The sequence below is a fragment of the Pteropus medius genome, unplaced genomic scaffold (genome assembly GCF_902729225.1).
Source record: "Pteropus medius unplaced genomic scaffold, Ma_sr-lr_union100, whole genome shotgun sequence".
In the NCBI taxonomy this organism is placed as follows: domain Eukaryota; kingdom Metazoa; phylum Chordata; class Mammalia; order Chiroptera; family Pteropodidae; genus Pteropus; species Pteropus medius.
In genome coordinates this window covers 3,359,061-3,376,347 of record NW_024355008.1, presented here as the reverse complement: position 1 = coordinate 3,376,347, position 17,287 = coordinate 3,359,061, and the positions used below count along the sequence as shown (strand labels likewise).

Genomic DNA, 17,287 nt, shown 5'->3' with positions numbered 1-17,287 from the left:
TGAATGGCCCGGGTCTCTTAAATTGCCATCTAGGGAAGTTTGAAGTGACTCTTTTTCTCTTCGAAAAATTGTTCTTTGACCCACATGATCCAGGCTGTGAGATTCTGAGACTGCTCAGCAGAATATATTATAAGAGGTAAGCTGATAATAACATGGATAAGAACTCACATGCACTAGATTCATTGAGGGTGGCCAGCCATTTAAAATTCAAAATGAAACCTCAGACAGACCTAGACATAATCTGAGCTGTTGTAAAATTCTACGGGGGAAAAGTGATAGAAAAGACCCAAAGAGGAATCTTCCAACAGCAGCTCATGATTCTAGTTTACAGTAGAATAGGCCTGGCTGGCAATTGATTGGAACAGAGACAGAGAAAATAAAAGGCTATGCAGGCTGTCAGAAAAGGGGAGACCAAGTCAGGAATTAGAACTTAAGTCCAGTCATGAGAGATGACAAATAACAGGTAGGGTATAACCTGATAGACACACAAATGTCCAGAGAATTCTCAGAGGCCCAATGGCAATGGTTCTTAGAAATAGCAAGACAAACTTGAGAAGGGGTCCCGAACACTGCTAGGTTTGTCTTCTGTGGTTCCAAACTCGATCTTCAGCAACCTGCACTTCTACAGGCTGGAGCAGGCAGGGACCCACACTTCCCCCAACACACAGACACGCAAATGTTATTCAGTGCTCAAAAATTGAGTTCTTGTTTCCAGAGTTTAGTCTTGGTGGTAGATAAACATTCTTTCCAACAAATAAGCTTGGTAATATACAACATATTTATAGTATCTAGAGCTTTAGTTTAAGCTTTTGAATAAGAGCAAAACCTTGTGGATTTTATCTCTCTGCTTATTTATTCCTTACTTGTTAACCAATTTCTTTTTCTCCCTCATTTCACTCTACTAAGAGCACTAAGCCTGCCAAAGAAAATACAAATAGGAAGCTGGAGGATGTATTTGGAAAGAAAGAGCAGAAGATGTACTCCCCTATCTTGAGGCTATGCTATCTGGGGAGGTGTTTATGATTTGATTGTACGTGTATGGCCTCAAAGCTTTTCATTTCAGTGTTTGAAATCACATTTATTACTTCATTTTATTTAAAACACTCTAGCATAGATACAGAGGGAATTATTATCCTCGTTTTAGAGATGAGGAAACTTGGAGAAGTAGTAAGTGTTCAAAGGAAATCTGTGCTTCAGAAACTTCAAGCAGGAATCTTTCTGTGCTCAATTCCTTTCACATAGAAGATCCTCAAAAGTATTTGTTGAATGAATGAATGAAGAGATGGTTTCTTTCCACCAAAGTACTATGTTTAAGGCACAAGGAAGAAAACTGAAGTCACAACAGGGCTGAGGAATGAAGATAATAGTAATAGCTAATATTAGTTGCATGCTTACTATATGTCAATCATTGGATAAATACCTTATACTCATTTATTTCTTAGAACAACTTGTAAAGGTAGGTTGTATTACTTTTCAAGTTGTGCACATGAGGAAACACAGGATGTGTTTCAGAACTGGGATTCAAAGCCAGATAGTATGACACCACAGCCCATGCTCTTAACCTCCCACCACCCTATATAGAAGCAAATTAAGAAGCCAGAAGTCACAATAATGCCAAGGAGCAGGAGCAATGGTAAGGGAAAATCAGACAAGGAAGGAGATCTAGTATGTACTGAGTGCCAGACTGTTACACAGATTATCCCTAGTTCTCAAATTAACCTGAGAAGTTGGTATGAAAATCTTCACTTCATAGATAAGGAAGCTGAAATTCAAAGAAGCTAAATGACTTCCCCCCAGTTCATATAGCTACAAATGACAGAACTGTGATTCAAATCAAGTCTGATTAAAAGCACATTTTTTATTATACAATATTGCCAGAGACCAAATCTATACAGTCTAGACAACAGAAATATTCCATGTGCAGGAGCAGTCTCTGTCCCTAAGGTACAAAACAACAGAGGAAGTCTGATATGTGTATGTCTTGACCAAAGAAAAGTCTTTCTCTATCTGGAAAGTTCATTCCCTTTAACTAAGCCGATAAATTACTGCATCGAGAGAATAAATAAGGAGCTGTGAGAGAAAAAATATACACATGTCCAGTCAAGTCAGCTGAGTCAGCTTTGGTGATCAATAAGTGGAAGTATAATCAATTAGGTGAAAATGCTATACAGATTGATTTCATATACTGGAAGTGCCACTCTAGCTTTAGACACTAGGTAGTATGGCTCATTCTATTTGGGGATATATAGATGATCCCACATGTCTATCGTGATCTCTTTTCAGCTTTCTGTAATAAGATTTCTTCATACTTATTTCAGAGCAGTGGTTCTCTAACATGCAGCAGAATCAACAGGAGGCCTTGCTAAATAGGAAATATGGGGCTCCACCCAAGGTTTTTTGATAGAGTAGGTCTGGACTGAGTTCTGAGAAATTGCATTTCTAACAAATTCCCAGGTAAGACTGGTGGCGCTGGTCAGGGGACCATACTTTTGAGAACTCTGGTTCTAGAGTTATTGCAAGTTTTCAATTTCCTTCTCTTTCCTCCAGACCAGCGTTGGCTTTAATGTGATACCAGCTCTCAGGAATGAGCAATCTGCTCTACAAGCAAAGTGCTCAATTCCTTGACTTCAAGTAAGTCTCCAGGAACATCTAAGTACTGATTTGCAGAGTTTATGCATTTCATAGTGAGTTCCACATTTTCTCTGAGCATAGAAAGCACAGACATAGATAAACGCTAAGTTAAAAACAATAATACCTATACATTTGTGATTTATGCATAAGTCCTCAACACTCAATTTTATCCTACATGGTTTAGATTCCTTGGGGTAGCTCTGCATAATCAATATAAAGTTTGTCAATAATGTAGGACTTGTTCATTTCTCTGCCTATAATCAGAAAGAAATAAGGTTTTGCTCAAGTTTTGCAAATTTTTTTTAAATAATTCTCATAGTTTCACTGTAAGCCTTAGAGACTTTTATAGTTGTCAGAGATCAGCTGGGGAAAGAAATGACTATTTTATTTTATTTTGACAGTTCCTTTGGAACAATTATTTAATGTGAGCATTATTTAAATGTGAGAGTGGAATGAATATATCTCGTTTGTTTTGTTTTTTTAATTTAGTCTCAACACCTTATCTTCTAAATATATTTAAAACAGCACATTTTTCTTTGCTTCTTGACTTCCATTTAGAGTTAGCACAGAGCTTAGATATTGGGGGAAGTAATTTAAACTAAAGAGAGAAAGATACACATTGATGTGCTATTTTCTTAATCCCACCTGAAGAAAGAAAACTGTTGATTTTAAGCTGAGGCAAAATGTTATCTCTTTTAAACTATGCAGTTGACAAAGCAAAACCATTCACTTTTCAAGGCAGTATTTCAAACCCTCTGGGTATGTATAAAGTCACTGGTTGCCATTTTGAGGAAAAACCTATTTTGGGGAAAGTATTAAACTTAAGAAGTTAATGAGTTAATGGGGAAAAGCTGCTGAAGCCTTTTTCCTCAAACCTGCAGGAATTTGAACCTTTTAATTTTATTTACAATAGAATGTGGGCCACCTATTCTAAAAGATACTTAATAGATAATGGTGGGAATATGAAGAATCTACGAAACAATTATCACTATTTTGACAAGGAGATAGAGCGAGGTGAAAATACATGGAAAATTGTTATTTGTTTCCTCAGAATATGGTCAGTGTTCAACTAAAAAGGGTAATCTGGAGAATTTTTGTATCTTTTTTACATGCTATTTCTCTCAAGAATTAACAGTTAATGGTATTATACTCATTCTGTAAATTGCCCTTATGTACAAATAGCATTCATTACATGCAGCTTTGCTCAGCTCTAAAGGACAAGGCAAAAACAAGCTATTTGTAAAATAAAAAAATAATCTGACATGATATTTTTTTTTCCTCAGGGTAAGAAAGAAAATGCTTGGATAGTGTTTTCAAACATTCCAGCCATCAACTCTAGAGAGCACTGACAAGCACAATTTTCATTGTTGACATAATGAAGATGATGATTCTTTTTAACCATTTTCCTTAGCATAAACTCATGTACAATGTGAGCCTGTCTGTGTGACCATAACAAATGCTAGTAATGTGGGAAAAACAAATATGCAAATGAAAAACAATGAGTCAGATAGTTCATTCATTGCTGCCAATAGAAGCCAAAGTTCTCAAAACCCTTCTTAGTATCTGCCTTTGTGTTAGCTGAAGTGCATTTCAGACAATTCACATGTCGAGAAAAATGTTAGAATTGTTGAGGAATAAACAAAGCAGTTGCATTTTCACTATCTCTCAGAAAGGTTTGGATTTTTGTTTTCTTTATGTATATGCTTACTAGGTTAGATGAAAGGAAATTTTTTCAGTAAATGAAATTACATGAAGTTGAGAATTGACACAATTATTTCAATAATATAGAATAAATATTTTCTTCAGCTTCTAAATTACCAGACAACTAAAATTGCTTTCTGGTTTAAATTATCTCTCTAAACAAACAAACAAACAAACAAAAATACTAGAGAGTAGTATAAAAAGACTAATATTAAAACCAACAATTTTTCCTTATTGACCATAGCTATCATTTCTATCAATTTCCCTCATGTCTTTTTCTGTTTGAGCTCATATCAGATATACAGTTCTGTACCCTGTTTTTTCCTTTTCATATTATAGCATAAGCATTTTCATTTGATAAAGTTTTTTTATAATTGATTTTGAGTGTCTATGTATTACTATATCACAAAAAAAACATAATACATCTAAAAATTCTGTATTTGGGAACATTTAACTGGCATCTAATACTTTTTTATTAGAAAATAATAGTGACAAGCATCCTTGTACATAAATCAATGATGTATCTAACGTTTTAAAGCTGTGAGTAAATTATAACACTGCTTAACATGGATGGAAGTCAAATCCTCTGATTATAGCTAGCCACATAGTAAAGATGTTATTTCCCAGATACCCTTGCTGGTAGTGTGACTATGTGACTAAGTTCTTTCCAGTGGAATATGTGAGAAAGTATCCTGTTTCAGCTTCAAGGAAAGTTCCTTAAACTATTAGTGGCATATGCCTTTTGCCTCTATTTTCGAACTTTTCTCCATTTTGGAACATGAGACAAGGGCTACAGACCAGGGATGGTGGGGTGTGAAATAAAAGAAAATCTCATTATGTATCTATTGACAAACTGCAAAGAAAGTATTAAAATTTTAATAAATCTTTTAATGAGAGTGAATTTCCTTTGTTTCATTTGTATTTCAAGAGTGAAGGTGATGCAAAAAAACTCATGATTTATCTATGCAGAATTTAAGGAAGATCATTGGGTTTAATTTCTTAACAGGCACTCTGCATCATTCTTTGCTGTCTCATTTTATCAACAAAATATATATTAGCAAAACAATAGCTTTTAAAGAACAAATCAGTTCCAATTTCCAAGTAGTAAATAATTTCTAAAAAGTACTATATTTCCTCTAGGATAATTTTTTAATTTAGGCAGTTGTTCACTACTGTAAAATAAAAAAGTTGCAAATGCCATGCAAGAGGAGAAATAGCTTCAGGACCTGTGTAACTGTGAGGTAGAGTTGTGTGAAATTGTCAAACCATAACCCTCCCAGGATCTTCCAGTGTTAGTTGATTTGTCAAACCAGCAGCATTATTCAGTAATGAATTCTACTTTAGGCAATGCTAATACAGCTAATACATGTTCCTGATGAAAACTACTCTCAAAATTTGAGCCACATTGCCTTTGACTAAACCCCCATATAATGATGGCACTTTTCAACATGAAAAATTAAAGTAAAAATTGAGGTAATTATGTTGGCAATTGAAGTAAAACAGAAAATGGCAAAAAAGAAGTGGAGGTCTGAACTATGTAGATAACCGTCTGAGCTCTCAATTTCATTTTGTCAAGAATACAAATCATTTTATAAATGAAGTTCACTGAGCAGAGATTTCCAAATATTATGTCTAGTTTCCATGAGTAGAAGCCCCCCAAACCAATTCTCTCTTTATTATCTCAGCAAAAGGTGGCACAGACAAAGCTATTTTACTTCTCCCATGTTATTCAAAGTTACAGAGACGATGTTGTTTACCAATAAGCTATCGGGCAATATATTCTCACAAACATAAAAATAAAACAGGTTTATCCAGTTTACACTTCCTTTGAGCATATGGAGGAGACAAACCACCATCATGAGAAATATGGGCAGCAGCTACTAAAGATTCTACTTCTGTCTCCTGCTGGTGAACTCGTTCCTACTAAGAAGGTACCTCTCCTCTAGGTGTCCAGCGCTTCCCTTTTTACATTTGCCCCATATTATCTCTGCTCTGCTGTTTTATGTTCTTTACTGCTTCTGGCCTGTTCTGTCAATGTTATCACTCGCTCTTCTCCAATGACAACCGTGCAAAATGTGGGTTCATCAGTACTTCGATGCCAGGGCTTCTGCCGTTTCTGTTGATGATGTGTGATAATTTGGCATGACTTCAGAGCTCATCACTGCACACCTACTCATGGCCCTGTCTTTTCTCTATTTGATCTATATTGCTAGCTAATATAAAAGAGGGCCCTCTGCTCAAAAGCCCCTACTTACAGACAATAAATATTTCAAAATCACTTTAATTTAGACTTTTGAACATTTTTACTTCATTTCCTTACTGTCACTGTATTGATTGGGACTTGATTTTCAGCTGCGTGGTACCTATTGATGGTGCATTTACAAGTTTATCAGCTGTGATGGTTCGTTTTCCACCAATTTGACTGGGCCAGGGGTTGCCCAGCCACTTGGTCAAACATTATTTTGGGCACATCTATAGGGTTTTTCTGGATGAGACTAACATTTGAATACATAAGTAAAGCAGATTGCTCTCCCCTATGTGGGTAAACCCCATTTAATCCGTTCAAAGTCTGAATAGAAAAGACTGACCTTTTCACTAAAGGAATTCCTCCTGCCTAACTGCCTTTCAAACTGGGACAGAGTTTTATTCCTGCCTTTAGACTCAAGGAGAAACAAGGGCTCTTTTTGAGTTTTGAGCCTGCTGGCTTTCTGACTGGGTTTCTGACTGCAGAACATGAGACTTGCCAACCTCTATAATCATGTAAGCCAATTCCTTAAAATAACTCTGTTTTAACACATCCTATTAGTTCTTTTTCTCTGGAATATCCTGAATAATATACTAGTTAACTCTAATATTTGTTTTGTTTACTATCCAAGCATAGTTTTTTCTAAACTATAAATTTGGATCGTTTAGTGTGAAATAGCTCCCCGATTATAAATAATTGAGGAATAGCATTCTCAAAAGCAATTGAAAAAAAAGCTTGCTTTTTTTCTTGTAAATATGAAATAAAAGGAAATGTGTGCTGCCCAGTAACCCCGACCACCATGATAGAAGGTTCTCCATCATCTTACAATTCACTCCCACCAAGTGCTCTAGGAATCCCTCAAACTGTGCCTCATCCGTGTCCACAAACAAGTGTCTCCCATGGACTTCTGCTCATTTCTCACTTCTAGAAGTTTACTGCCTTGTATTTTCCACAGCCAACCATGCCCCTTCATAAACCATTATGATGTCTATGATGCTCCCAAAGCTAACTGCCAATCCTCGAAGACCCAGAGTAGTACTTCCTTAAGACTGGAATCTCCTTGAGTCAGGAAAAGGATTTCTCCTCAATTCTGTGTCATGTCCCAAAACAAGGGATGACAGCTGGATCCTGGTAGAACTGTCATGAGAGACTATATAAGTCTAGGCAGAAGCTGAGCTCAGTCTTTCCAGTTTTTACTTTGCCCCCGCCCACCCCAATATTTTAAAAATCGTAGGCTCAGTTTTAGTCAGAGCTCAAACTCAAGGTACTTTTTTCTTTACCTTCAGCTGATCTCATAGACACGTCTCCCACCACAGGGCTATAACCAGGAAGCTCAATGTGGAAAGGATGAGCTTCATCTAGCTTCAGAGATCATTGACCTTCTCTGTTGCATTAAGCAGCTTATTTTAAATTTAATCTTTCTTAATGTTTGTGAAAGTAGAAATAGAATGTTAAGAATAGGAAGAAGAAATACCTTTTTTAAAAAATCACTATTTTAACAATATTCATTTATAATTATTTTATTAAACAATCATCTTTTACATGTCATCAGACCTTACCCCTGAAGTGTAAAAAAACAGTCTGAGGTATTAAAACTGAAGAAACATTTGCACATATTTGTAAGGTTCTCATACTGCAGTAACCAGAATATTCAGTATAACTAAATACTACATACAACTGCAGGTTTATAAGAACAAAGCTATATAAAACAAATCTGGTTTGTCTCATTATAGCTCTGATTCTCCCATTTTTGATGAAAAGGTGGCAAAAAAATAATATGAGATTTAAGTTGCTTGCAGAATATGTCTGTTATTCAGTTTTATAAAATGGTAGATATAATTTAAAAGGTCAACACCTGAAACAGAAGCCATCCCAAGAGCACAAAAATCAAACTGACAAACAGTTTCAATGATATAATGTCTTATTCACAGAATTTAATCCTCACATCAATGGCAATTCACTTAAAGTATCTGAAATAGATTTTCCAGAATATTTAGGGTCACATAAGTAGCACGGTTCATATTTTTCTGTTTGTAGGTTTTTTTCCTTTAAATTAGAAAATATTTTTGTTAACACAAATAAAATTCATAATGGTCATGTCTAAGTTGTTTTGAAATAACAGAGAGAAGAGGTGATTTGCTTTTTAAGTGATCTATTTCTTTATATTAAAGAAATTATCTAGACATTTTCCAGATCCCATGTCACTCTGATGGTATTTACACCTTGAAAGAGAAAGTTGAGGCAATTATATAGCTAATTATTGTTATATAAACACTTTCTTCTGAACTATTCAGACAAATTGAAGAAAAGTTGCTTTTTGATTTGATGATTGACTTAATTATTAACTTCAGAGTGTAGACACTTCATTTGAAACAAATCTAAAATTGCATAGTCATTTGCATGTAATATAGTAAATTAAGTACTGAATAATGGGTCACACATATTGAATAGAAATTAGTTTCTACCGCAGTTTTTTTTTTAGTTAACTTGGCCCTTCTAGGTTTTGATGTTTGTCCTAAAAATTGTTCAATTGTGTGGATAGCTTGAATAAAGTGAAGGTTAATTTTATTTATTTATTTATTTATTTAATTTATTTATTTATTTATTTATTTTTGGTAAGAACAGAGGCTGCCTAAAACTTGATTTTTAAATTTTTTTTGCAAAACCGATAATGGATCAAATGCTTCTTGCAGTTTATCATTAGAGGAAAATTTTGTTTATTTTATGGTAATTATGACACCTTCAAGAAGATACCTGAAAAAGAAAATCTCCTCCAAACTATTTGTTTTGCCAGCAACAGAAATTTGTAGAAAAAGGAACTTTTTTTCTCAATAAATAAAGACTCCAATAAAGTTCTATAAAACACACTTAATTTGTTTCTTCTTTGTTCTAGAAAATAAATTTGGGTTGTTGAAAACCTGCAGAGGAACACTATGCTTGCATTTGGAGACAATGTCCTCTTCCCATAATCGCACTTTGCTTTCCTAGGCAATGATTCTTGAATTAAGAATAATCTTGGCAGTTGCCTCACTGCTAGAAGCACAACAGCTGTCACAGCTAAGTTGTTTACCTGGGAGGAGAATGAACACATGCTGATGTTCGCACTTGAACCAGGAGAAACTGATCACAGCCAAACGCATAATGATCTAGGATCTCTTAGTATCTTTTGGAGGTTAACGGCTGTTTTTACTGTTTGCTACACAAATGGGTGCTCCAAGTTGAGATACATTTCCCAAGAGTTTTTTCTGAAAAATGAATGTTGCCAGACATTGAAATTGACCAAAAACACAGAAGGTCATAGAATGAGTACTTAAATCTTAGGTGTCTAAATTGGCCAGTCCAACTAAAACATGTCCTCAAACCAGAATTATCTGGAATAAAACAAAAAGTAACTTTTATTTTAGGACCACGTATGCAAATCTAAATGCCATTACCTTGAGTTTTAATGCTTAGGGATAAAATATATAACAAATTCCATTTTTTCTATACCTATCTTTTATCTCTATAACCAAAGCAAAATAAAACTGAAGTAAAATAAAATATGATTGATCCTGTAAGACTTAAGTCCTGAATATTGTGTGCTTATTGTCATTTTACCCATTGGTGCCATACAAATACGGCTGACCGTATACATAAGTGACAAGAGCAATATTATCAAAATGCTTTCGCTATTGTTAAGCTAAAGAGCTACACTGTGAAATCTACCAAATCTACAAATATCAAATGTTGGCTAGAATTCAATTCAGATGGAACATTGACTGCAGTCACACATGTTATGGTCAGTGAGCCTTCTCTCAAGAGCAGGGACCTGTTACAGTCAGTCAAAGACTGGGTTTCTTATGCTGTTCAACACCAAACTGGTGGGTGCCTTCCTGTGTAGGAGGGCCAGTGAGCACAGGAGCAGGGAAAAGCTCATGACTCCCAGAATGACAATTCCTGATATCAATGCACTGGTGACGGCGTTCAGCTGGAAAGGAGGTTCATTTGGAGAACCTGCAAGTAATAAAACACACAGTGGAAAAATCCAATATCAGATTTATTTCACCTTATCCTGATTTATACCTGCAAAACATCTGTCACCAGTATCTTATAGACTAACAACGTGACACTAGATCATGAGACCATCTATTTTACTGTAATTCAATCCAATAATCAAAGGATTACATGGTTTAGAGGCCTGGTATCCCCTGAGCAAGCAAACAAACAAAGAAGTCATCTATAAAATGCTATAAAAACAGGTCACATACGAGTTCAAAATTCCTCAGTGAACTGTTATTTAAAATATAACAAAGTTGTAAAAGCAGACTTCATTATATTTAGTTGATTACAGTTTTGCAACTAATCACCAAAAAATACTTAAAATATTTAAAAATCATAATTTAATTTTCGATATCTGTTAATTATCTTACCAAGCTGTGAATTGTTGGTTGGAGTCTCATCTGGAGGGAAAAACAAATAAAGATGACATTGTATCTCTAAATATTTAACTATGTTTATTATAATTCTATAATCACTTTTTATTTACATGTCTCCTCACCTTCACCCGCAAGCTCCATGGGGAAGGCAATAATAAAAATCCTCGTAAACCATTGTGCTTTCCCATTTTCTATGCCACTTGTCTGAGGTTTCATCATCTATCTGTTCCCCAAGCCCACACCCTGCCACTGCCCTGGACATACAAACATAATGGCGAAATATACTGCACTGTATTCTTTCTTGCCAACTTTGCTTCATCATTATCTCTTTAGTCATGTTAGTAGGGGCAGTAACTGTTAACAGCTATTACATTTTTTATAGCCCTATAACATGTCATTTGTTATTCTGTTATAGAGAAATATTCATTATTTAGTGCCGCTCTATTTTAAGTGTTGCCAATTTACCCAGTGTAATCTGCAAAAACATCATTTTAAGTTCCAAGAAGATAAATTCACACTTAATAACTAAATGAAAGGAAAACATGACGTCTGAGCTCGAGTTATAGTTTTATTCACATTTGTGAAGTAAAAGATAGAAGCTGTTGATTTTTTACTTTTCCCTGGCAAAACATAATAATAGATACAATAAACACATTCACTTGGCTTCCTGATTATTGTTACCCATTTCGTAATCATATAGCAATTAACCCTTGAGCTTTACAATGAATGGATTTCATATTTGTGTTTAAATATGTGTATGTGTCTGTGAGAGTTTGTTATTTGATTCATAAAATATGTGCAGATGACTGATTTTGGTGTGTAAATATTATTATAATTAATATGCATATAGTGCCATACAGTTTTACAAAGCGCTGTTTCATGTTTTCACATTTAATCCTCATAATAGCCATATGGTTTAGATATGATTGCTACCCCCATTTTACAGATGAAGAAATTTCCATCTGTCACAGCCTCTATGATAAAGTAAACATATGTTTAAATAAAAGCTGTTTCAGAATCCTCTTTCTAAAATAATATAAACTAGCCAAGTATGAAAAATATTTTTAGTCATAGAGATGAATATCTCAAGCTACAAAAAACTCCAGGATTAGTATTTGAAACCACTGATGGGAAAACCTGGTGAGATATTTATAAAACATCTGATGCCATTTCTTTTCAGACATATGAGTCTTGGCAAAAATGATGATTCTGCTGTTTGATCCCTGAAGTACAATGCCCAAAATTAATAGAGCGTGCATTCTCAGGATTCTTTAGGCTAGTGCAGTGCATTGCTATAGGACAAAAAGAAAAATGCCACAAATTTTCCTTATAAGGGTCCCTTAGGAAAATCCTAACCTCCAAACAACATCGTTTTATAGACACTTCCTTCTCATGGAAATAGATAAGATGAATGAACTGTGATTATTTCATCTGAAAGATCTATGTGCCCCTTTCTCAAGACAAATTGCCTCACTGGAACATGAAGGAGAATATATAATGCTCTAAAATTCCTTTTTAACAGTTATTCTTTATTTAGAAATTACATTCATTTACTTAAAAAAAAAAAATGCTTCTATTAAAGAATAGAAAGCTTCTTTCTCCTATGTGTCCCAAATTAGGCAGAAGTGCTATGATGCAAAGCCTCTAGTATTTTCTACATTATGAGGTGAAGAAAGGAAGTCGGAATACCCTCTCCTCCCCAGGTGTTACCCATGAGGACTTGGCTCTCAACAAAATCTTCATGTGGGGACAAAATGCCAAATAAGCCATACCAGCTCCAGGTTCCAGGACTCTGAAAAACTGAAAGCATCCTACCTTTGACAGATGGCTGAAATCAAACCATGTTATATTTGAACATTGTTTGGAATTGTATTTGGTAGTGCATAAAGGTAGAGAGAATAACTATCAGGTTGCTATTTCTAGTATCTTGCAATTTTAGTATCACTGCAATTAAAAGAAAAAAGTCAAAGCACTGTCTAGCCCAGAAAGAAGAGGCAGACATTTTCCATGAGCTTTCTGTCACAACACACTTCTGTTTTTCTCTACCATCCGCTTGGTCTTAACATACATAAATATGCCAAAAGAAACCTTTGGGAAGTAGAACAGTAAACCTGGTGGGCTTTTCAAAAAACAAAAAGTTTTTTGAAAGGACCCGTAGGAGAAAAGTAGTAGCAGCAATACTACAGCTGTTCATAAGCCAAAAGTGGCAAACGAACTGTCATTCTCTGTTTTTCTCTCATATATGTAGTTGAAATAAATGAAAAAAGAAAAAGAAGAAAAAGAAAATATGAAGATATATGGAGAACAAATATTTTCTCTTTCTTAGCACAAGCAAACTTTCTTTTTAAATCTTAAATTACTTATGTGGTAAAATGGACCACATGTTTCAAGTTCAGAACCTCCAAACTTTTTACTTTCCACCATGTTATGTTCTTTCATAGTCTATCTCTGCTTCTGAACTCAGATCCCTGAGGGCAAAGACTGGCCTGTTCTCTATTGTATTCCACCTTCCTGTCAGAGCGCCTGTCCCATGTAGGAGCTAATATGCTCAGATGAATTATTAACTTCCCAAAAAACTCAGTGGTACAAGTTGAATGAGAGTTTGGCTTGGACTTCTCCACCAGAATTTATGTAAACAAATGATTAGACCACAGTTTTTCAGCGATTGTACCTTTGAATTGCCAGAAGTACCCATAATAATTATTTTTTGACCAAATAGTCTTCGCATTTGGGAACTTAAAAAAGGAATACTTCAGGAATTTTGTGGGTTTTGAATTTTGAGGATGTGAATATTTTCCTAAATAAACTAACAAAATGATTCAACATTGTTGGGTAAAAATAAACAGAATGGAACTGATTTCATTAAAACAAAAAACAAAACTAAAATTCTGAGGTTTAACAACTTTTTAAACTTGACCTAAGTTAGTTGTCTAGGGTGAAGGAGTGGTTCAATGAGTAAACAGAGCAAAAATTCCTAGTATCAGAGAGCTCTGAAGAGACCAAATCAAGCCTGAAATTGGACTATTCTATATAAAATTGGCCACAGGACCTGGAGAAATAAATTCTAGCTGACCTAAGGTAAAAAATAAAGTGAAACTAAGGAAAGAAGGTAGTCTTGATCATTAAGCAGGACATTAAATTTATATTGGATTTGCCTGTGAATGGATGTGGCTTGATTTATGAGTTCTCTGTGTGGAATTTAAAATGTGTTTTTTTGCATGGATATCACAGTATTACAGGGTAAATATTGTTATATATGGTCCTCTACACAATGAGGCCACCATGATCACCAAAAAATGAGGAACATTCTATTGCTATTTATCAAAATTATGAAAAATAAATCCACAGAGAGTGAGAGGAATGGGGTCTGGAAGGTTTGAACATGATCCTTTGCAGGTTTTACCCGAGGAGAAACTGAGGTGACTAGGAGACAACGCTAATGTGCTAGGGAATAAATGTTACCTTCAAGGTGGAAACAAGTTGAAATTAGAAAAGAAGACACCCAGGCATGACATTGGTGGTGCTGTGATTAAAGGCATTAGCTCTTCAGGATTTTAACCAAGATATTTTGGGTGACTAGACATAGTGTAGGTGAAACCTACAAACCTGGAGAGCTGGTTAGTTATGGTAGAATTAGAAACTTCTACTTGGTAATCGTAACTAGGATGGCGGGGGAGGTTCTTAGTAATTTTCGTCTTTTTAAAAATTATCTTACACTAGCAAGTTATTTTAAATGTGTAATATTTAAATTCAAAAAAATAGAAAAATAATAATAAATTCAATTTGCTCCAGGTAAGAAGGAGGCAAAGAGGTTAATAAGGAGGAAAAGCCATCTACTAAAAATGAACAGAAACATGTCCCTTTCAAAGTTCTTTTCTTACAGCAAAATGACCCTAGATGTGCTCCATAGAAATAAAAATATTTTTGTATTGCGCCTACCCCAAAGCATTCTTACTTATTGGCAACAATAGCTGAGTTTCAGACAGCTAGATAAAGATAAGTCTTTGGGCCTTTTACAAACCATAAACCACTCATTTTCAAAGCGTTCAAAATATATACCAAACTCTCAGAGAGTATAAACTAAGTTTAAAATTTTATATTTAATAAATTTCTGCAGTATTTAAAAAGACTATTAGTTTGTTTTGAAATGATGCTATGTCTACACAAACACAGAGGAGTAAATAATTAAAGCAAATGTCTGGATTTTTCAGGCCCAAACCACTTTTTGCTTAATTCCCTATTTCAGGCAAAACTTTCTTTTCACTGCAGGATGGGAGGCATGAGAGAAGAGGTAAAGATAATCTAATTGAAACATTAAATAATAGCCGTATGACTAATATAAAAAAGAGAAAAAATGTTAGAATATAATCCAAATCAGAATTCTGTTGCTTTCTTTCTTTTTTTTAGATACATTTAGAACTATAGAGTTAGAAAGAATCTTAAAGGTTACTTTTTCAAAACCTTTATTTTAAAAATGAAGAAACACATGCCCAGAGCAGTGAAGTAAAATCCCAAGAAACCTAGCTTGTTAGGACAAAACTAGACCCAATTTTCATGTTTTTCTTTTTTTAAAATCTAATTTGTGTTGTTTATACTGTATGTCTGTTTTATTTAACCAGTTCTGGATGTCTCTGGGTTCATGCTGACGGAAAGCAATATTTCTTTGGTGTATGGGAGGGTTGGGGGGAAAAGGGCAGAGAGAGAGAGAGAAAAGAAAGCGTGCATGCACAAATATTTGTATGCATGAGAATATATCTGTATAAACAGTTGTGTCCATTAGATTCATGAACATGAATGAGTGCACTGAATTGGGGTATGTAATATTCAGGATCCTAGGAAGAAACAAATGACACTCAAACCAGGCAATTTAAGGAGAATTTAATAGGACTATAAATAAAGATGTAGGGAATTCACAAGAGGAAATCAAGTTACCTGGGCTATGTGTTAAGGGGAGGGTATCCAGAACTGAGAGTAGCTCTGTGGAGAGAGGTATCTGGCAGGAGCTGTGTGAACTTCTCTATCATTCTCTTACAGTGTCACATATTGGCCAGGCACAGCTGGAAAGTAGATGGCAAGGCAGTAGGGGCAGGCAGTTCTCCTGGGCCAGTCTTCGGAGGCAGAGCGCCGGGGGGTGGGGGGTAAGAGTGGATCCAGAAGGGCAAATGTCCAGTACGGTATACGTGTGTGTAAGGGAAATGTGATAAAGAAAATATTGCCCTTTGTGTATAAGTTAACAGGAAACAACTGTGAAATTAAAAGTTGTTTAACAGTTTATTGCGTCTTACGGTTAATTAGTGCTCATCGGGAACCATGAGTTCTCCTCAGAAGCTCAACAGGCCATTTTGGAACCGTGTATTACTACACAGGGAGGGGCGCTCTTACCGCTCCGAGTAATGATGGGACCCACAGAGAGGACAGCGTTTCCCGAAGTGCTCCGGGGGCTCCAAGTGGTCCTCCTCCCCGCACCTCTCCTTTCTCTGTGGCTGCAAATCTGAGGAGTTAATGAAAACAAATGAAATTCCACACCGGCACAAAATTGTTTCTTTATGGCCATTCGGAAAGCAGATTCTTTTGGAAGAGATACCACATGTTTAATTTTATTCATTTACTTCTGTGCATTTATTTAATTACTTTGCATATAACTGCTACAATGTTTCTTATCCTGGCTTAGGCCATATTTCTTATTTCCTCCCATTGTAATTGTGCATCGCCTCATTTATTTACATAGCTCAGTGGCTCTCCCGAAAAAGAGCTGTGTTTATCAAACTTCTCTACTTTTATTTCTCTCAAGCCTTTAATAAATCTTTCCCTGAAATGTTGGTCAGCCAAGGTAATGTGGACTCTACATTTAAGCCCATCTGATATAGCTAGTTAGAACTAATCAATGACTATAAAGAAACGCATGAATTTGAGCATAATATAAACATATTAAAGCCATTTCAAATTTTTTAAATGTGCCTTCATTTTTCTTGGGTTAATATTGATGTGACTCTAGGGGGAATCTGTCAGAAATGCAATCTTTTTATTCACTAATAAATGGATCTATATTTTACATGATAGCTGTAAGCAATTCAGATTCACACCTTTTATAGCTTTGACTTTTAATCCAAGGGATGCTCAGGCCATCTGGCCCCAACCTCCCTTTCTAGTGCTAGCCCAGCACCACCATACCCCCTCAGGTTTCCCCATCATCTTTTGCTGTGCTCCATAGCTTTAATGAAAGACTGGAAGTTCTCTGGTTGCTCTGTTTTATGTGTCTGCGACTTTGACCATCCTATGGCATGGAGCGTCTCTC

General features: G+C 35.3%; 1 protein-coding gene across 8 annotated transcripts in view; it reads right to left on the bottom strand.

Annotated features, from left to right (window-relative positions):
* Positions 1-8,095: 8,095 nt before the first annotated feature.
* The window catches only part of ZPLD1 (zona pellucida like domain containing 1), a 220,317-nt gene continuing 211,125 nt past the window's right edge, over positions 8,096-17,287 (bottom strand). For all 8 annotated transcript variants that reach the window (XM_039856843.1, XM_039856842.1, XM_039856837.1 and 5 more), the window contains 3 exons: positions 16,375-16,483; positions 10,987-11,016; positions 8,096-10,570 (listed from right to left, as the gene is read on the bottom strand). In XM_039856843.1, the coding sequence (XP_039712777.1) occupies positions 10,395-10,570; positions 10,987-11,016; positions 16,375-16,483 (315 nt within the window). In that variant the 3' untranslated portion in view covers positions 8,096-10,394. The remainder of the gene's footprint in view (positions 10,571-10,986; positions 11,017-16,374; positions 16,484-17,287) is intronic.